The sequence below is a fragment of the Herpailurus yagouaroundi genome, unplaced genomic scaffold, assembly GCF_014898765.1.
Source record: "Herpailurus yagouaroundi ecotype Mexico unplaced genomic scaffold, PumYag 140, whole genome shotgun sequence".
Taxonomy (NCBI): domain Eukaryota; kingdom Metazoa; phylum Chordata; class Mammalia; order Carnivora; family Felidae; genus Herpailurus; species Herpailurus yagouaroundi.
The window spans coordinates 18,627,249-18,648,953 of record NW_024412395.1 but is presented as its reverse complement, the minus strand read 5'-3'; the positions used below and the strand labels follow the sequence as shown (position 1 = coordinate 18,648,953).

Genomic DNA, 21,705 nt, shown 5'->3' with positions numbered 1-21,705 from the left:
GGATGGCACAGAACCCAAGAGAGGAGGATGTTTCAAGACAGTAAATATTGAGTCCTGAAAAGCAAGTAAGAGAAAGATAGGGTCAAGGGTGGTCAATTGCTATTGTTTCTTGGGGTTTTCCTTTGTCTTTGAGGCAGAGGAGAGCAGATATGTTTGTGTATTGATGATAATCTAAGAAACTGACGATGAAGGGGAGGTGGGAGAGTTGAAGTTACTGTGAAGGTGAGAGAGGAGGAAATCCAGAGCTGGTGGCACCATTTACATTGCCTTGGGAAGTCCTGCTTCAGAAGGGACTCCCCACCCCCACCCCATGAGTAGCACTCCTTGGAGTTATGTGCAGCAAGGTGGAATTCAGAGCATGTATACCAGTGAAGGAAGGATATGTGGTTAGGTTGGCTTTTTTTGAGAAGAGAAAGAAGGGAAGAAAAAATGGGTAGAGACATAGACACTGGAAGATTTGTACATACCAAAGGAGGAGAGTTACTTGTTCACTTCACTTTTTAAGATTCCCACCAACTGAAATAAGTCTGTAGGTTTTAAGGTCAGACAAATCCAGGTTCAGCCATTTACTAACTACAGTAGATGACTTGGGGAAAATTACTTAACTCCTATAAACCCCAGTGCCTTCATTAGTAAAATAGGACTTCTAAGACCTCTTATTGCAAAGGATTATGGCAAAGATTTTCTATGTCTCTATGCAAAATGGTTAGCACAGTGTCCTGGCATGTAGTAGGTGATCGACTGTGGTGGTAGCATTTATAATGAATGCACCATGAAAACCAGAAAATGCTACTCACATGTAAAGCAGTACTTTGTTTTTTTTATATTAAATATAATTTATTATCAAATTTATTTCCATACAACACCAGTGCTCATCCCAGCAGGTGTCCTCCTCAATGCCCATCACCCACTTTCCCCTCCCTCCCACCCCCCATCAACCCTCAGTTTGTTCTCAGTATTTAAGAGTCTCTTATGGTTTGCCTCCCTCCCTGTAACTTCTTTTCCCCCTGCCCCTCTCCCATGGTCCTCTGTTAAGTTTCTCAGGATCCACATATGAGTGAAAACGTATGGTATCTGTCTTTCTCTGCCCGACTTACTTCACTTAGCATAATACTCTCCAGTTCCATCCATGTTGCCACAAATGTCCATATTTCATTCCTTTCTCATTGCCAAGTAGTATTCCATTGTATATATAAACCATATCTTCTTTATCCGCCCATCAGTTGATGGACATTTAGGCTCTTTCCATAATTTGGCTATTGTTAAAAGTGCTGCTATAAACATTGGGGTACAAGTGCCCCTTTGCATCAGCACTCCTGTATCCCTTGAGTAAATTCCTAGGAGTGCTATTGCTGGGTCATAGGGTAGATCTATTTTTAATTTTTTGAGGAACATCAACCCTGTCTTCCAGAGAGGCTGCACCAGTTTGCATTCCCACCAACAGTCCAAGAGGGTTCCTGTTTCTCCACATCCTCTCCAGCATCTATAGTCTCCTGATTTGTTAATTTTAGCCAGTCTGACCGGCATGAGGTAGTATCTCAGTGTGGTTTTGAGCATTACTTTGTTTTTCCTCCCTGCTTAGCCATGAAGAAGTTTCAGTACATACCAAAATCAGAAACTAAAAAATCACAAAGACTTTGCTACATGAAGTTAAATCTTAGAAACTGTATGAAATCGCTTTCTTGAGTTGCTAGGTAAAGTTTTCTTCCGAGATATTTTTGGCTTCTTGTCTTCTCCCTGGAGAAACTTTTAAAATAAGTTATTTGCTAAAGCAAAGTGTGAAACCAGGATGCTAATGATGTAAAGTACCCAGGGGAGACACACTTTTATTAGATTTTCACTGGTTCACAAGGCAGAAAAGATTTTGTTTCTTCAGTATTAAGAGCTCTTTTGCTATATGTCCAAAGGCAAGGGTTTTTCTGTTGCAAGCACATTTCCTCCCTGGCATAATTTTCAGTTATTTCAAGGTGTTAACCAATAATAGCCAGGGGGAGAATTTTGACGCATAGGCAATTTAAGGGATTAGATGCCTGGAAAAAAATCACCGTTGGCTTAGTCCTCAGAGAAATGTGGGGGCATAACAGTTTAATTAGGTCTTAGCGAGATAGCAAATATTGTGAGAGGAGAAAGAGCAGTGGGACTACACCATCCCCATCTACCTGGATGCCTCTGTGCCGCGACAGCAACTACAATAGAAGGTACACCTGGAAGACAAACACCTGCTATGAAAATAAGAAACCCTGAAGAGAGAAATCTCTAAAGCACAATTTTCAGACAGCATTTGTTTTCACTCATTCAGTAATATTAATCAAGTCATAGCAATGGTCAATCCTACGGAGGTATTCAAAGACTAATCCCTGCCCTCCAAGTGCTCACAGTCTGAGATAAGACATAAATATAGTATGGTTTAGAAAGAGATGCGTGATGGCTAATCCAACTTCTTAAAGCTCTTTTTTAAATCAAGTGGTTGAAAAATATCCAAGTGACCTTTCAGAACACACAATATTTTCATTCTCTCTTTTTCTTTTAATGTTTATTTATTTTTGAAACAGTGCAAGCAGAGGAGGGCAGAGAGAGAGGGAGATGGAGGATCCAAAAGGGGCTCTGTGCTGAGAGCCCGATGGGGGGTTTGAACTCATGAACTGTGAGATCATGACCTCAGCCAAAGTCAGACTCTTTACCAACTAAGCCACCCAGGTGCCCCACATAATACTTTACATTCTAAACAAGTGCTCCACTATTTCTTGAACTAGAAAGAGGTACAGTCACCAAGGCAAGGAATCTCTGGAGATTTTAAGAGAAATAATTAAACCCCATTCTTGTTAGGGAGAGTGAACTCTTTTAGCCACAGATGATTAATAAAGGCAAGATTTTGGGTCTAATCCCAACCTTCTTTTGCATTGTGCTGCTTGTTCTAAGGCTCATTAACTACTTCTACATTAATAGTATCTTCAATTGCTTGCTGATCTGCTCAGATCCCTTTTAAGTTATTTATTTTGAGAGGTAATGAGAGAGAGAAAGAGAGAGAGAGCGAGCATGGTGGGGGTGGGGCACGGAGAAAAAGAATCCCAAACAGGCTCCCCACAGTCAGCACAGAGCCCAACCTGGGGCTCGAACTCACAAACTGTGAGATCATGACCTGAGCTGAAATCAAGAGCTGGACGCTTAACCAACTGAGCCACCCAGGCACCCCTGCTTGGATCCCTTTTAACATTCACTTCAGTCTAGTTTCTAACTAAACTACATAGGCTAATTTCCATCTCATCTGCATCTGCCATTTTGCTGCAGATAATCTCCTATTTTCCACTTATCTCTGTTCTTTGCATTGGCCCACTTATGTACTGCAATATACTGCCGGGTAAGAGATCCTTAAATCACTATTTGTCACCAGAGGTAGACCTAAGAATCATATTTTAATCTAAATTGTTCAAGTGTTATACAAGTAATGAGAATGTCTTATCATAAAAAAGTTCAAATCATATGCTTAAAACAAATGGCCTCCTTGACTATCTTTTCAATTCTCATATCCTCAAGATAAAATTGCTCATACGAGTTAAGCATGAGTCTTTTCAGACCTCTTCCTATGTTTTACATACATATTTGTGTATTTGAAAAATATATTGTTACCTTCTTTTTTTTTTTTTTAATTTTTTTTTTTTCCAACGTTTACTTATTTTTGGGACAGAGAGAGACAGAGCATGAACGGGGGAGGGGCAGAGAGAGAGACACACACAGAATCAGAAGCAGGCTCCAGGCTCTGAGCCATCAGCCCAGAGCCTGACGCGGGGCTCGAACTCCCGGACCGCGAGATCGTGACCTGGCTGAAGTCGGACGTTTAACCGACTGCGCCACCCAGGCGCCCCTCTTACCTTCTTTTTAATCAATTTTTTGCACAAATAAGAATGTCTATTCTAAGTGTTTTTCTTATTCTAAGGCTTTCTTCTAAGTGTTTTACTCATATTTAATTCATTTCATTCTTATAATTGCCCTGTGAGGTAGATAATGTTCTTATTATACACCCTTACTTTACAGATGACGAAACAGGCTGAAAGAGCATTGGTAACTTGCCCAAGCTGTGTGCCTACTAAGTGGTCAGGCTGGCTCCTGAGCGTGTGCTCCCAACCACATCATGCAAGTATCATGCTACTGTATATGCATTATTCGGCAACCCGCTTTTTTTTTACTAAACTATATGACTTGGATCCCATTTAAGACATGCTATAAAGCTCTTTCCTCCTTTTTTAATCTGCTGCACAGCATTCCAGAATTCAAAGCATAGATGTACTACTTTTTATTTGTCTTCTGTGACTTGACATGTAAGTGATCTACTGTTTAAAGCTATTAATAACATCCTTTGGGATGCCTGGGTGGCTCAGTCGGTTGAGCATCTGACTCTTGATTCTGGCTCAGGTCATGATCCCAGGGTTGTGGGATCGAACCCCACATTGGGCTCTGTGCTGAGCATAGAGCCTGCTTGAGATTCATATTCTCTCTCTCTCTCTCTCTCTCCCCCTCCCTCCCTCTGACCATCTCTCCCCTGCAAAACATAATAATTAAAAAAATAACATCCTTAGATGGATGACAAGTACGTGGGGGCTCATTATACTATACTGTTTACTTTGCATGTTTGAAATTTTCCAAAATAAATTTTCTAAAAAAGTTTTCTGAAAAAAAACTAGGGTAAAATTTCATTATACCTGAATCTTTATGATCACATGTCAGAATGCACCCTGTAGCAATGCTCTAGGGTGAATACTGAGAAATGGGGATACCAAGCTGAAGAATGTGTGCATTTTAAAAGGTAATAAAGGGGCGCCTGGGTGGTTCAGTCGGTTAAGCCTCTGACTTCCAATCAGGTCATGATCTCACAGTTTGTGCGTTTGAGCCCTGCATCGGGCTCTGTGCTGGCAGCTCGGAGCCTGGAGCCTGCTTTGGATTCTGTGTCTACCTCTCTCTCTGTCCATCCCCTACTCATTCTGTCTCTCAAAAAATGAGCAAATTTTTTAAGGTAATAGATAGCACCAGATTGCAATGTCCAAAGTGAATGTTACAAATTTACATACCCTCTAATAGTGTATAATTGTAGCCATTTTTTCACACATTTAATATTATAATAACTCTTAAATTTTTGTCAGTATACTAAACAAAACATGGTTTGATTTATGTTTTCCTGATCCCTGGTGAACTTAGCCAGTTTTACAAGTGTTTCTTGGCCATTTGTATTCATCTCCTATAAAGAGTAATTTCACATCTCTCACTTGTTTTTCTTTGGTCATTTATCTTTTCAGCCATTGATTTAGGTTATGTCACCATCATATTTTTCCTGACCCATTTTAATAATCTTTAATCATTTCTATCTGCACCTCTTTTTCAATTAATTTTCATTCTTGCAGTCAGGAGGATCTTCCTAAAATACAGATATGATCACATCTCTCCATGAATAAAATCTTTTAATTGTCTCCCAGTTCAGCTGGAAATAGTCCCACTTCCCCTCCACCCCACCCCTACCATCCCCCCGAGCCCTGCCATGTGTGTTCTGCTTTTCAAACACACACACGCGAAACAGTATTTTCAACGTTTCATGCTTTTATCTTTCCCCTGGACATGCTGTTGTTTAGTTTATCCTGCAGTATCGTTCCATCTGTGATTTACCTGGTGAACTGTTTGTCCTTCAAATTCAGCTCAGATAATTCTCTGAAGGCTCCCTATGCCTTTCTGTTATGGGCTGAACTGTGTTCCCCCAAAATTTATATGCTGAAACCCTAATCCCTAGAACCCCAGCATGTGACTATATTTGGAGTTGACTTGCAAAGATGTGATTAAGTTAATGGGACCATTAGGGTGGCCCCTGATCTAATCATATTGGTGTTTTTATTAAAAAGAAAAAAAAAGAGATTAGGCCATGTGGATAGACATCAGGGTTGCCTGTGCACAGAGAAAAGGCCGTATGAGAACAGTAAGAATCAGCCACCGGCAAGCCAAGGAGAGGAGCCTCAGGAGATAACAAATCTGCCAACACCTTGATCTTGGATTTCTTAGGCTGTAGGACTGTGAGAACTGTTGCTTAAGCCACGAAGTCTGTGGTATTTTGTTATGGAAGGCCTAGCAAACTAATTAATATACCCCAGCCCTTCCAACTCAGAAAGCTAGGCATTCCCCTTCCATGCTTCCCTAGAGCCTACTACGTAGCTCTGTGGCAGCCTTATCTCCTAATACAATACAGGAGTCTCCCCTTGTCCTCAGTCTTGCTTTCCCCAGTTTCAGTTCCCCAAGGTCAACCACCCTCAGGAAGCAGAATATCCTCCTTCTGATGGATTGTCAGCAAGTCAGTAGTAGCCTAACACTATAGCACAATGCCTGCGTTGTTAACGTACTTCATCTCATCACATAGGCATTTGATCATCTCACAGCATCGTAAGAATGGTGAGCACAGGACAATAAATTGTTCTGAGAGACAGAAAGACAATGTTGATATAACTTTTATTACAGTATCATGTCATAATTGTTCTATTTTCTTATTTTCTTAGTAATTATTGTTGCTGATCTCTTACTGTGCCTAATTTACAGTTAAACTTTATTATAGGTACAATCTGAGGTTTCAGGCATCCACTGAGAGTCATGAAGCATATCCCCTGACAATAAGGGGGGACTACTGGATTGTCCTTGTTTGCATGCTTATCTTGCCACTGTTTCTGAAAACTCATGTTTCTTGAAAAAAACATGATTTGAATGAATGACTGTTTCTCAAAATGAGAGACAAGAGGAGGATTACTGTTTTTAGGAACCGACACAAAGATTCATGGATTGCGGACCAGCCTAAGCCCAAAGATAACACTGCAGAAATCCTAAACATGAGAAAGTACAGTACTTATAACTTCCTCTTGGCATAAAAGCTAAGAAAAAATACCATTCCTGCTGGCAGCAGAAACAAGGAAGTTTGTAGAAAGTAAAATAGAGAGGGATACTGGGGTGGCTCTGTCAGTTGAGCTTTCGACTCTTGATTTCAGCTCAGGTCATGATCCCTAAGTCATGGGATCGAGCCCTACACTGGGCTCTGCACTGAGCATGGAACTTGCTTGGGATTCTTTCTCTTTCTCTCTCCCTCTGTCCCTCTCCCCCTGCTGTCTTTCTCTCGCTAAAATAAAAGTAAAAAATAGAAAGTAAAAGAGTAACAACCTGCATGTGCTTGGATTAGCGTTAAAGTGCTCCAGGCTGAATGGGTGATGGAAGAGTATACATAAACCTAGCAATCTCTGAGTGGTCTTTTACCCTGAAGTGTTCATTCATTTGAGGAGTATGTGAGTGAGTGAGTGTGGGTGTGGGTGTTGCGTGTTAGCATAGTAAGTGGTGAATATTTCTACATTGCAGTCAGGTTGCTTTGATTCAGGCCCTAGTGTGGCCATTTATTAGCTTAAATTTCTTCTAAGCCTCAATGTTCTCATCTGTAAAATGGATGAATAATGGTGATTATAGAATCAACTCCTTGGCGCTGTTGTAGGGGTTAAATGACGTCATTCATGTAAAGGACTAACCTAGTAAGCATTTAATAAATGTTAGCTGTTATTATGGTAAAGTATTTTTTTCACCCTCTTCAGTTGAACATATATAACAAGTACATCTGTAGAAGAAAACCCCCTGCATCCTCCACTAAGTTGCATTAAAAAATCTAGCAGCATACAAATGGCAGATGACCCTATGTTTTAGAGTGCCTGAGTCTACTTCCTCATGAGAGTGTTTTTGTTGTCCAGAATTTAAAGTCTCTTTCAGCTGGGTTTATTAGCGTTTATGACTGGGACAAACATGCAGTCTGTTAACTGAAGACCTTGTTTGGGAATATCACAACTCTAGACAAGAAATATGTTCTCATGTAAGAATTTCCATTCACTGGTGCTTTTTCAAATATGACTCTAAGAATGCAACCAGTTTGGGGTTAACCTGTTGGTTTCTCTCATGCTGCAATTTATATTCAGATTCAGAAAGGCATCCTTCTAGCACATGATGGCAATTACAAAGGTATGGTTTTCCTGGAGAAAATTTCATTGGATAAGATGATAACGGCAGTTGTGCCAACCATGGAAGGACACTAACATCCAACTCTTTTAAGCACTTAAATGGCAGCTTTGAAGTGTGTACAGTGCTTGTTTTCCTTCCTGGACAAGATTGTCCTGCCTTCAATTCTCAAAGCTAAATGCACAGTGGATGGTTGCCTGGGTGACAGCCTGTAAACTAAGCAGTCTCTTTGCAGCTAACTGAAGGGTTTGTGCACACAGAACCAGCTTTAATTATTTTTTTAAGTACTTTGAGCTGTGCAACATAGGAAAATAATCAAAGAAAAAAATATCTATATCTATGCTGCTTTTAAATGGATCCCTCACTGAAGTGTTGGTTGACAGCTGCCCCAGAAATCTGCCACCAAAAATTAGGATGACGTGGACTGCTGTTTTTCTCCATCTTTCTTCAACTGTGTATCAGCTCCCACAGCAAAACACGACATAGGTAAGCCAAATCTCCTTTTCAGCCCACTTTAGGTAATGCCATATGTTGCAACATTTTTTTCTCCCCAAAGGTTGTCCCAGAGGAGGAACATCAGGTAAACTGATAGAGGAAACTGTCCTAATCTCAAATAATTATATCCTTAGAGTTGCCGTAATAAACTATCTTTGATTTTTCAAATATTGAGACAATCCTTTCTAATATTTAGGCGATCTAGATCACAAGCTAAACTGGTAAGGGGAAGAAAAGTATACAATACTTGGTTCGATTTAAATATACCTAGGGACAATCTTTTATTTTAGTTTAATCACTTAAATACGTGATAACTTTACATGGTATAAATCTTCTTGTAAACATTCAGTATGATATATATGAGTCCTAGCCGTATTTTCTCAACGTGAAAGGAGATTCCTGTTGCTCTAAGTCTTAATTACATAAGATGTCAAATGAAACATAAGCAGGGTAATAAAATACTTTGTTTTACAAGTAGGTTCGATGTGGGGCCCGAACTCATGAACTAGGATGTCATGACCTGAGCTGAAGTCGGACACTTAACCAACTGAGCCACCTAGATGCCCCTAGTTTATTTCTTTTTAAAACATTTTTTAAATTCCAGGGGCACCTGGCTGGCTCAGTCGGTAGAACATACAATTCTTTTTTTTTTTTTTTATTTTTTTTTCAACGTTTATTTATTTTTGGGACAGAGAGAGACAGAGCATGAACGGGGAAGGGGCAGAGAGAGAGGGAGACACAGAATCGGAAACAGGCTCCAGGCTCTGAGCCATCAGCCCAGAGCCTGACGCGGGGCTCGAACTCACGGACCGCGAGATCGTGACCTGGCTGAAGTCGGACGCTTAACCGACTGCGCCACCCAGGCGCCCCAGAACATACAATTCTTAAACTCAGGGTCAGGGGTTCAAGCCTCACATTGGTCATGGAGCCTACTTTTAAAAAATTTAATTCCAGTGTAGTTAAAATTACAGCCTTATATTAGTTTGGTTTAAATCTTAATGTTTTTTTTTTATTGAAATAGTAAATACTACTTGTGAAATGCTCTCACTCAAAGGTTACATTAAAGAATTAAACCACAGCTCTTAAACACTTATTGTCATTTCATTGCTAAGGGTAATAACTTTGGAAAGAAATTCCTTTGGGGATTTATTTCCACTTTATGAGTAAACTGGTGATATAAATATATATTTCTTGCCTAGTCATTATTTGAGTATCTGATTTTTAGCTTTACTGAAAGGCAGGTTTTAATTACTCTTTATTTCTGAAGGTGTTTCTTTTACCTGTGATATTGCAAATACCGTTGCATTTTCCAAAATAAGTACATAAATTCATGCTTGAAGCTGCTTGCTGGGACAGATATGTATACTGATTTTAAATTTATCTATGGCCTAATTTCAAGTGTATCATTTGATCCTTCATCCCTTAGCAAAGTTCCAAGTACACTGCTTGTTCAATGCTAATGTTGATGATTAAGTGACAGCAATCAACCAAATGTCTGCTTCCCTTAGAAGAACTTAAAGAAAATAGGCAGGCCCTACCAGTGAGAGTATAAATTGATACAGCTATTCTGGGGAATAATCTGGCAGTATTTAGTGAAATTAGGTATATTCAGCTCATTCACCTGAGGGAAACTTCTGCACAGTGTATAACATGGCCTGAACAAGTGTATTTCTGCAGTGCTGTTTATGGAGTGGGAAGTTGGAGGCAACATCCATGTCCATAACAAAGGGACGGGATAATAAAGTATGGTGGAAGCATACTATACAGCCATTAGAAGCAAACAACCAGAGGTGCATGTAAGTACAAAGTTAAAGCTTAAAAACAAAGCGTTAAGTTAAAAAGTAAGCAACAAGATCTATATATTACAATACATGCACACATACATAACAGCACCGTATGCCTTTAAAGATATCTGCATGGGGCGCCTGGGTGGCGCAGTCGGTTAAGCGTCCGACTTCAGCTCAGGTCACGATCTCGCGGTCTGTGAGTTCGAGCCCCGCGTCGGGCTCTGGGCTGATGGCTCAGAGCCTGGAGCCTGTTTCCGATTCTGTGTCTCCCTCTCTCTCTACCCCTCGCCCGTTCATGCTCTGTCTCTCTCTGTCCCAAAAAAATAAATAAACGTTGGAAAAAAAATAAAATAAAGATATCTGCATGTCTGAGGCTTCTTGTGCACATTAGATTGGGTCTTGTGAGGCACAGGGGAGCGGGAAAGAAGATCAAAAGTGAAGAAAGAAAAAATAAAATAAAACAAGAGGAAAGCTAGACCCAGCCCAGTACTGCTAATGGGTATGATTAACCCCAACCTTTCTAGCTAGGATCCAAACAAGGAGATGAACATAGGCGTATTTTACAAATGTTCCTTTAAATGCCAGTTGCGTTAAGTCTTTTTGGGCACTAGCGCCCACACATCTCCCGTGTGATATCTCATTTTGCCAACGTCTGTGCTTCGTTTTCCTCATCTGTAAAATATGGATAATAATCCTTCTCTCCTGATGGTGTTGTTTGGAATAAAATAGATAAACTATATATAAATTATTTAGAATAACATATGGCATGTACTCAGCATTCAATAAATGTTGGATATTACTGCTGTAATTATTATGTTATCATTATGTAATGGTACTTTTTTTTTTTTAATGTATGAGATTTATTGTCAAATTGGTTTCCATACAACACCCAGTGCTCATCCCAAAAGATGCCCTCTTCAATACCCATCACCCACCCTCCCCGCCCTCCCACCCCCATGTAATGGTACTTTGAACAAAAGTAAGGAGAGACTTGAGGAATTGATTCTCTATTTCAGCTTATTCTCTATTAGAAATTTAGGGGGAGGGGCGCCTGGGTGGCGCAGTCGGTTAAGCGTCCAACTTCAGCCAGGTCACGATCTCGCGGTCCGTGAGTTCGAGCCCCGTGTCGGGCTCTGGGCTGATGGCTCGGAGCCTGTTTCCGATTCCGTGTCTCCCTCTCTCTCTGCCCCTCGCCCGTTCGTGCTCTGTCTCTCTGTCCCAAAAATAAATAAACGTTGAAAAAAAAATGTTTAAAAAAAAAGAAAGAAAGAAATTTAGGGGGAAAGAATGGGTATTTATCCTAGGAAGTTTATGTCAAAAGGATTACATGGTAATGTTAAATACCAATAATAAAATAAAATGAATTGCAAGAAAGATTGTGGATTGGATTCTCATCACTGGGTCAATGTTTCCAGAAGTTGTCTAATGATAGAAATCACCTGAATGCTTGCACAAAGAAAGGTATACCCTGGAAATGGTAAAAAAAAAAAAAAAAAAAAAAAAAATAATAATAATAATAATAATAACAAGTGGTTGCCAGGGGTTGAGGGACGGGGCAGGGGGTTGAATAGATAGAGCACAAAAGATTTCTAGGGGAAACTACTCTAAATAATATAAAGGTGGATATATATCGTTATACATTTGTCCAAAGTCCTAGAGTGTACAGCACCAAGAGTGAGCCCTAAGAGTAAATTCTGAACTTTACATAATAATGATGTGTCAGTGTAGGTTCATCAGTTGTCACAAATGGACCATTGTGGTGCTGGATGTTGATAATGGGGAGGCTGTGTATGTGTGGTGTCAAAGAGTATATGGGAACTCTCTACCCTTTCGACTCAATTGTGTTGTGAACCTAAAACTGCTCCAAAAAATAAAGTCTATTTAAAATGAATCAATAGGAGCGCCTAGGTGGCTCAGTCCAACTTCCGCACAGGTCATGATCTCACCATTTGTGAGCTCGAGCCCCACATCCGGCTCTCTGCTATCAGCATAGAGCCTGCTTTGGATCCTCTGTCCCCCTATATGTCTGCCCCTCCCCTGCTCGTTCCCTCTCTCTGTCTCTCTCTCTCTCAAAAGTAAAAAACATTTTTTTAAAAAACCTGAGTCTATTAAAAAAATAAATAAAACCAGTGTATTATTATTTTTTAAATTAAAACAAAGAATGCGGAGAGTCTCCAGCCTCAAACCATACATACTAAATCAAAAAGAACCTGGGGATCTTTATTCATCACAAAGGGACAGCATAATTCTTATGCTCAAGCTAGTTTAGGAAACTGCACTAAATTAAGGCCACATTTCTTTGATTCAAGGAAACAAGATATCCTATTTACCTTCTGGCTCTGTTGCTGACCTCATCGATTATCATTCTGTAAAAACAAATGCCCCCCTCCCCCAGCATCAGGTCTTCCCCAGTTGCTCAAACACTGCCTCTTGGACTCATTTTCATTTTTCATGGTCGATCAGTCACAAACCCTTTAAGCTTTACTTTCAATTTTTATTTTTGCCTTTCTATATCATAATAACCTTCCCAAAGTCCCACTGTTCCTAAAACACACTCCTTTTTTAAAAAATGTTTATTTCTGAGACAGAGAGAGACAGAGCATGAGTGGGGAGGGGCAGAGAGAGAGAGGGAGACACAGAATGTGAAGCAGGCTCCAGGCTCTGAGCTGTCAGCACAGAGCCTGATACGGGGCTTGAACCCACAAACCATGAGATCATGACCTGAGCTGAAGTCAGTTGCTCAACTGACTAAGCCACCCAGGCACCCCATACAACACACTACTTAAAACTCTCTATGGGCTTCCCATCCTGGTTAGAAGTAGTATAAATTCCCATCTGGTCCACTTTCTCCTCATTGACCCTGGGTACTGGCCTTGTTCCTGCCCTTTCCCTCATCAAAACTGTCTTTTCCTCTTCTCTCCAGCTCTCCAAATATTATTGATACCTTTTTTCCCATGGAGTGCTTCAGCCATGTGGCCATCCAATTTCTCTGACATCGTAAGATTCATTATTTGTTGCTTGCTTTGACTCTTAACCATGCATTTTTTCTCACATTTTGTCTTAACTACATTAAAAAAATTTTTTTTTAATGTTTATTTTTGAGAGAGAGAGAGACAGAGTGCAAGCAGGGGTGGGGCAGAGAGAGAGAGAGAGACACAGAATCCAAAGCAGGCTCCAGGCCCTGAGCTGTCAGCACAGAGCCTGATGCAGGGCTCATATTCATGAATTGTGAGGTCATGACCTGAGCTGACGTCGGAGGCTTAACCAACTGAGCCACCCAGGCACCCCATTGCTTTAACTATTTTATGTTATTTTTGATTGTGAATAGGTCAATGAAACAACTGAAGGACATATAGTATCCTCTTAAACAAATGGATGAATTTATCAAATAGTACTATGTCTGGAGTCAAGTACATGTTCTCTTTGAAAAAAAAAAGCTCTATGTAGTCTGGTCTATGAATTCTGAAGGCATTTGTGTATTTAGAACATTAAAGGCCATTTCTAGACATTTTCTTGCTTATTTTTGTTAACTTTTATCTACATAGTTGTACTACGAAATGGGCTTTTTGTTCTCTTGCTTTCAACAAAATGCCAGTTCATTGCAAGTAAATTGCCCATTCAATGAAATAGCGTGTGTCTACATGCAGTGACTATGGTATTGGAAGCTGAAGTTGGAATATAGGGTCTGATACATGATTTTTTGCTGTTTCCAGCAGCAAGAGGCTCCATGGAGAAGGTAATCTGGTGATTTCAAAAATTGCAGTCTAAGACATTCAATGATATGGAAAACCAAAATGGGATGTTTAAAATAAGGACTTTCCTGGAAAATATAGAACAGTGGCCACCATGCTCTTCAATGACTCACACTGTATTAGAGTCATTGAGTATACAAAAGTGTAAGGCATGGAATGTCCCTGCTGCTGAGGAGTTTATAATATTGTTAGGAAAATAGGACTTTCATAAAGAAAATAGTTACAGGGATTTTTACTAATCAATGCTAGAGAAAATAAAATCCTGCAAGAATTTTCACCAAAGAATGTGCCAACTCTTTGTATATAGTACTTCAGATCCTCACCAACCATTTGAAGAGGGAATTGTCATTTCCATTTTAGTGATGAGGAAATTAAGTTTGGGGAAGTTGAATGACATGCTCAAGGTTACACAGTTGGGAATCTATGGATGAGGGATTGAAACCCAAATTCTTTCAGGCTCCAGAGCCTATGCTCTTTCCATTCTGGTGTAGATCCATCCTTTCTTCTCCTATACCACAGCAGATCTCACAAAGTGATGGTGAAAATTGTTATTTCTAATTTAAAATGTATGCAAAAAACCAAGGCTGGTGGGATTATTGAGTTTTCCTCTTTTTCAAATTTGTCTTTAAAACTGTTACAATATTTCATACATAAAAGAGGGAAAGAGGTGACACTAAAGATAGACTATGTTACATTTGAACCACCCATGCTTTGTTGACTCTCATTTAATTGTTTCTCTTCTTTGCCAGGCAAATTTATGGACTTAGCAAGATGAATAAAAATAAACTGATTCATGATTTCCTGGAAGTAGTTTCAAGGGGTGATGTGGAACTCATCTGTGACTATATTAGTAAAGTCCATTCCATCCTTGGAAACCTTAACTTTCAGCATCCAACGACTGGAAATACACCTCTCATTACTGCAGCAGAAGAAAATCTAACAGAGGTACCATGTGATGTCCTGGGCCCATGGGTAATCTTCTAAGCTAAAGATTCCAAGAATGAGATGTTTGTGAATAGCATAATCACTTACCTCCATGAAAGAATGCCTGAAGACAGGCTTCAAGGGGGATAGGAAATGGCTTAGAATGAGGACACTAGGATGAATAAGACACATTTCACTCAACACAGCAGGCTGATGCCTCTGTAATTTCTTGAGAGTCTAAATGCGTGTGAACCCTCAACCCTGCCTGGCCATCTCAATTAGCCTCTCTTTTCACTGTATTCTTAGCTTTTTTCCTCTTCTGGCTCCTTCCTATTAACACTTTTTAAACAAATTATAAAATGTAGCATATATGCTAATATATATGTATGCAAATATATATATGTACACAACTTCTATATACAACGTAGCATATATGCTAATATATATACATATATACAACTTAAACAAAATGACAGTAGCACCCAGGTACCTACCATCCAAGCCAAAAATGATCTCTCATTTCATGAGTTTGAGCCCTGCATCTGTCTCGCTGCTGTCAGCTCAGAGTCCACTTTAGATTTTCTATTTCCCTCTCTCTCTGCCTCTCCCCTACTCGTTCTCTTTCTCTCTCTCTCAAGAATAAATAAGGCTTAAATTAAAAAAAAAAAAGGAAATAAAAAAAGAAAAGAAAAAGAACTTTACTTAAAAAAATTTGTTAGATATCTTTGTGTCATTTTCTGTCTTACCATTGGGTCATCTTCAACAGTATTATAATCCAATCCAGGGCATAAGAACCTGAACACTAGTTCTGTGGTTTATCATGGGAATTCGTCCGCTCAAGGAAATCTCCCCAGGAGGTCTAAAGCTCCCTTACAGTGGCTGAAACCCACTGCAAAAAATTCTGAGACCTCACTATCATCATTAAATGGATCTAAGGTTGTCAGCAGGAAGGACTGAGCTGTTCAGATAATGAATATGACTCTTCCTTAACAAGCATAATGCATCTCACTACCCATATCCCAAATGAATGAGCAAAATTCCAAGTTTGCCTGGTTTTTGCCCATATCAGTCATGAATTTTCCTTCTTTCCAGCCCAGAAAAGATATGCATCTCTGTAACTGTTGTCTGAAAGGAAGTAGAACCTTCTGCCCACCCAGGACAAACCTTAGTATTATTTGTTATAGTGGCATGATCGTGAGGCTGACTGCCAGATTGGTGACGAAGATAACACCCATAGAAAAATCATCAAAAACCAGGAAGCAGTTGCTTTTGAACTTATTTCCTGACACTTAGCCTTTAACTGCCTCCCAATTCCTTAAACAGGCATTAATAGTCAATAATATGGAAGATCATTTATTACCTAATTGACCATACAATTTGGTCAATGTATTTGTTACCACTTTCCATGAACTTTCTTTAAATCTCATTAATTACCCCCCACGAAGCCCTCGTTCTTCTTCTTTCATTCCTATCTCTTTCGGAATCATCTCATTTTTTTGCAAAAATTAGGAACTGTGAAGTGTCTGAGATTTTTCCTTACTTGCTACCTAATAAGTTAGCCTACCACAGTTCCAGAGTCTGGCAGAAGACATGAGACTCCTGGGTCAGAAAAGTGACAGTTTACTATTCACAATAGTAATGATAGTAGTATCATCATTTGCTTCAGTTCTCTGAGCCCCAGTTTCTACAGGGCAGTATGAAGAGGTGATACCTATACATACAATGGGTTGAATTATAAGAGAGGAAACCTGAGCTTAGGAAACCTAGGAAAGTAAGCATGTTTTCCCAATGCTCCAGGAAGAGACATTATCTCTACCTTGCAAAGTCACTCACTATACAAACATCTTTGAAAACATAGTCTAGGGGCACCTGGGTGGCTCAGTCAGTTGGATGTCCGACTTTGGCTCAGGTCATGATCTCATAGTTCATGAGTTCAAGCCCTGCATCAGGCTCTCCACTCTTAGCACAGAGCCTGCTTCAGATCCTCTGTCTCCCTCTTTCTCTGCCCCTCCCCTGCTCACTCTCTCAGAAATAAATAAAAATTTAAAAAAAAATTTTAAATATGGTCTAGAGCAAAGGCAGTCAGTGCCTCTCTTCACAAGACCTATAAAAACACAAGTTCCCAGAGTTTCTGGAGAATTGTTTTTCTTTTTCTCTCTCTTTTTTTAATGTTTATTTATTTTTGAGAGAGAGAGAGAGAGAGAGAGAGCGGGAGAAGGGGAGGGGCAGAGAGCGAGGGAGACACAGAATTCAAAGCAGGCTCCAGGCTCTGAGCTGTCAGCACAGAGCCCCACATGGGGCTTAAACCCACAAACTGTGAGATCATGACCTGAGCCCAAGTCTGACGCTTAACCGACTGAGCCACCCAGGCACCCTATTTCTTCTTTTAATGTTTATTTATTTTGAGAGAGAGAGAGGGAGAGAGAAAGAATCCCAAGCAGGCTCCACACTGTCAGCACAGAGGCAGACATGGGGCTGTCTCACAAACTGAGAGATCATGACCTGAGCTGAAATCTAGAATCAGACACTTAATCTACTGAGCCACACAGGTGCCCTTGGAGAATTCTCTTTCAACAGCCCCTATAAAGAGTGCTCCTTTCTTGATTCTCACTGCCTCCACTTTCTTACCTCTTAAGACTACTGCAGTCTGGCATTGTTCCCTACTACTCCAATGAAACTGCTCTTGCCAACATGAGCAAGTTCCCTACTTGCCAACATGAGTTCCCTACTACTCCATTGAAACTGCTCTTGCCAACTATAATGTCCTTTGTTACCTATCAGATCTTAGCGACTTTAAACACCAATTTTTCATGAAATGCTTTCTTCCATTAGCTTCTTCCTGTATTTTCACCTCACCTCCCAGGCAGTATCTCTCTAGTCTCATTATGGATTCTTTTTTCTTTTTTCATCCTTTAAATATTGGTGTTGCCTAATATTGTGGGGATAGCTCTTAGTTCTGTACCTCAGCCCACATCTCTCACCTGAATTCCTCTGTGTGTGTGTGTATAGTATATACACACTGTATACATAGACATATACATATATGATCTAGATCTAGATCTGTGTGTGTATATATATGGTATATTGAGCTTCCAACCATATATCTCCATTTACATGTCATGTCAAAGACCTCAAACACAGTGTGTCCTCATTGTCTTGTCTTTATCCCCAAATCTAATTCTTCCGAGGAGTGCCAGCATCAGTGCTTTCCATTTTATTAAATAGCATCACCATCTATTTATCTTAAATTGTTCATTCACTCATTCCTTAAACATTTATTCATGTGATAAGATCTCCTGCAATGTTGGACTTACATTCTATTGAAGGTGAAACACAACAAATAAGGAAACAAAAAGCACTTAGTTAAATTACAAATTACTCTTAGTTCTTTAAAGTAACCAGTAGAGTGAATCATCTTTTTTGATAAGGTGGCTAGGAAAATCCCCACTGAGGTGGTTACATTTATGCTAAGTAAAATAATGATGAATGATGACATTTGAAGAGCAGTTGGGGGACAGAGAATAACAGAGATAACCCTTTTGGTTAGGAAGAAGCTTGCATATTAAGGCAAAAATGTGACTAGAACTTGCAGAGGAAGGAGGAAGAGTGGCATAAGATGAGGCTGGAAAGGAAGGCCAGGCACAGATCCTGCAGGGCCACAAAGGCATGCAGAGGGATTTTTAAAAACTGCTTTATTGAGATATAATTCACATATCCTACAATTCACCCATTTAAAGTGTGGAATCCATTGGTTTTTACTATAATCACATTAATGTGCAATCATCTCCACAGTCAATTTTAAAACATTTTCATCATCCCCAAAAGAACTCTACACCTCCCTGCCCCCCCCCCCAAAAGAAGCCCTGTCCCTTCAGCTATCACTTTCTATCTTTCCTCCCTTTCCCTGCTATAGCCCTTAAGCAACTACTAATCTACTTTCTGTCTCTGTAGATTTTCCTATTCTGGACTTTCATATAAACAGAATCATATATGTGATCTTTTGTGATTACTTCTTTTACTTAGCATACTGTTTTCAAGGTTCATGTTGCAGCATGCATCAGTATTTCATTCCTTTTTATAGCTGAATAATATTCTATTATATGGGTATACTATATTTTATTTATTCATTTGTCCATTGATGGAAATTTGGGTTGTTTCCATGTTTTGGTTACTATGAATAATGCTGCCATAAACATTTGCATACAGATTTTAAAGTGATCATATATTTTAATTTCCCTTTCATTCCACTCCTAGAATTCCTAGAAGTGGACTTACTGAATCATATGGAAACTGTATGTTTAATCATTTGAGGAAATCCCAGAATGCTTTTTTTTTTTTTAATTTTTTTTCAACGTTTTTTTATTTATTTTGGGGGCAGAGAGAGACAGAGCATGAACGGGCGAGGGGTAGAGAGAGAGGGAGACACAGAATCGGAAACAGGCTCCAGGCTCTGAGCCATCAGCCCAGAGCCCGACGCGGGGCTCGAACTCACAGACCATGAGATAGTGACCTGGTTGAAGTCGGACGCTTAACCGACTGCGCCACCCAGGCGCCCCCCCAGAATGCTTTTTAAAAATTTTTTTAAATACTTATTTTTGAGAGAGAGAGGGAGAGGGTGAGAGAGAGAGAAAGAGGGAGGGTGAGGGGCAAAGAAAGAGAGAGGGAGACAAGAATCTGAAGCAGGCTCCAGGCTCCATGCTTTCAGCACAGAGCCCAACGCAGGGCTCGAACCCCCAAACCGCAAGATCGTGACCTGAACCAAAGTTAGACACTTAACCAACTGAGCCACCCAGGTGTCCCCAGAATGTTTTTTAAAGTGGCTGTACCATTTACAGCAGTGTATATGTGTTCTGATTTCTTCACATCCTCGTAACACTTACAGTTATCTAACTTTTTTATTCTGTCCATTGTAATGAGTTTCAGACAAAGGTATTTGGAAATGGAGAGACTTATTAGAAGGTCATTGCATTGTTTCAGGCAACAGATTGTGGTGGCCCTGTCTGCAGTGACAGTAGGAAAGATAGACAAAAATGGACTGAAGTAAAACACCTGAGAGTTATCTTGATTTCTGACTCACCATCAACACCAACATCTAATTAGCCCTACCTCCTAAGTGTTCATGGATTATACCCTCAGTCACTCCATTTCTACTGACTGATTCAGTAGAATCAATCTATTTCCCTGATTCAGTAGCCATTTTCTCTCCATGAAGCTACTGTAGCAATCTCATTGGTCTCCCAACTTCTACCCTTCTGCACAGTAATTTTTTTGAAATGCTGATCTCATCATGTCATCTCTCTGTTTAAAATCTTTCACTGGAGATACAACTATATTCCTGAATGGAGTTGGTAAAGCCTTTTGGGATTTAGCTACTGTTGACCTCTCCATCACATTTCCTTACCCTCCTTCCCCCATCCTGAGCTCCAGCTATGCCTAATTCCTTCCAGGGCTTTAAATGTTATTTGTTCTTTTGCCCTCTGCATTAGTCATCTTGGGCTGTCCATAGCAAACATACCATAGCTGAGTAGCTTAAACAATGGAAATTAGGTGTTTTTTTGTTTGTTTGTTTGTTTGTTTGTTTGTTTTTAAGTAGGCTTCATACCTGGCATGGAGCCCAACATGGGGCTTGAACTTACAACCTGGAGGGAGATCAAGAGTTAGATGCTTAACTGACTGAGCCAGTCAGTTGACTGTGGAACCTTAGTTCCACAATAGAAATTATTTTTTTCATAGTTCTGGTAACTGGGAAGTCCAATATCAAGATTCTGGCCAATTTGGTTTCTAGTGAGAACTTTTTTGCTGACTTGTAGAAGGCTACCTTCTCTCTGTGTCCTCACTTGACAGAGAGAGAGAGAGAACAAGTTCTCTTGTGTGACACTAATCCTATCAGATCAGGGCCCCATCTTTACAATCTCATTTAATCTTAATTACTTCCCAGAGGCCCCCTCTCCAAATACAGTCACATTGGAGGTTAAGGCTTCAACATATGAATTTTGAGGAGAAATAATTCAGTCCATAGCATCCACAGTACTTTGTTTATCCTATATCCTTTGTTTGAAGCAATCTTTCCCCCAGTCTTTGCCTGGTTAATTGCATCTCTGATCCCTTGGTTCTCAGCTTAGACATAATTTTCTCCAAGAAGTCTTCTTGGACTTAAACTGTCCCAAGACAGCTTAATACACTTCTTCTAAGTACACCCTCAGCCTTCTATATTTACCCTATCAATGCATTAACACACTGTGTTGCAATTGCCTTTTTTTTTTTAATTTATATATGAAATTTATTGTCAAATTGGTTTCCATACAACACCCAGTGCTCATCCCAAAAGGTGCCCTCCTCAATACCCATCACCCACCCTCTCCTCCCTCCCACCCCCCATCAACCCTCAGTTTGCTCTCAGTTCTCAACAGTCTCTTATGCTTTGGCTCTCTCCCACTCTAACCTCTTTTTTTTTTTTCCTTCCCCTCCCCCATGGGTTCCTGTTAAGTTTCTCAGGATCCACATAAGAGTGAAACCATATGGTATCTGTCTTTCTCTGTATGGCTTATTTCACTTAGCGTCACACTCTCCAGTTCCATCCACGTTGCTACAAAAGGCCATATTTCATTTTTTCTCATTGCCACGTAGTATTCCATAGTGTATATAAACCACAATTTCTTTATCCATTCATCAGTTGATGGACATTTAGGCTCTTTCCATAATTTGGCTATTGTTGAGAGTGCTGCTATGAACATTGG

The 21,705-nt window shown here is 39.9% G+C and overlaps 1 protein-coding gene across 3 annotated transcripts in view; it reads left to right on the top strand.

Moving 5' to 3' along the window:
* Positions 1 to 4,160: 4,160 nt before the first annotated feature.
* The window catches only part of MAP3K19 (mitogen-activated protein kinase kinase kinase 19), a 68,819-nt gene continuing 51,274 nt past the window's right edge, over positions 4,161 to 21,705 (top strand). Inside the window, exons 1-3 of one of the 3 annotated variants that reach the window (XM_040474920.1) lie at positions 4,161 to 4,316; positions 8,394 to 8,496; positions 14,794 to 14,989. In XM_040474920.1, the coding sequence (XP_040330854.1) occupies positions 14,816 to 14,989 (174 nt within the window). In that variant the 5' untranslated portion in view covers positions 4,161 to 4,316; positions 8,394 to 8,496; positions 14,794 to 14,815. Of the gene's footprint in view, positions 4,317 to 7,836; positions 8,497 to 14,793; positions 14,990 to 21,705 lie in introns of those variants that run through there. The other 2 variants (XM_040474919.1, XM_040474921.1) reach the window with 2 other exon arrangements.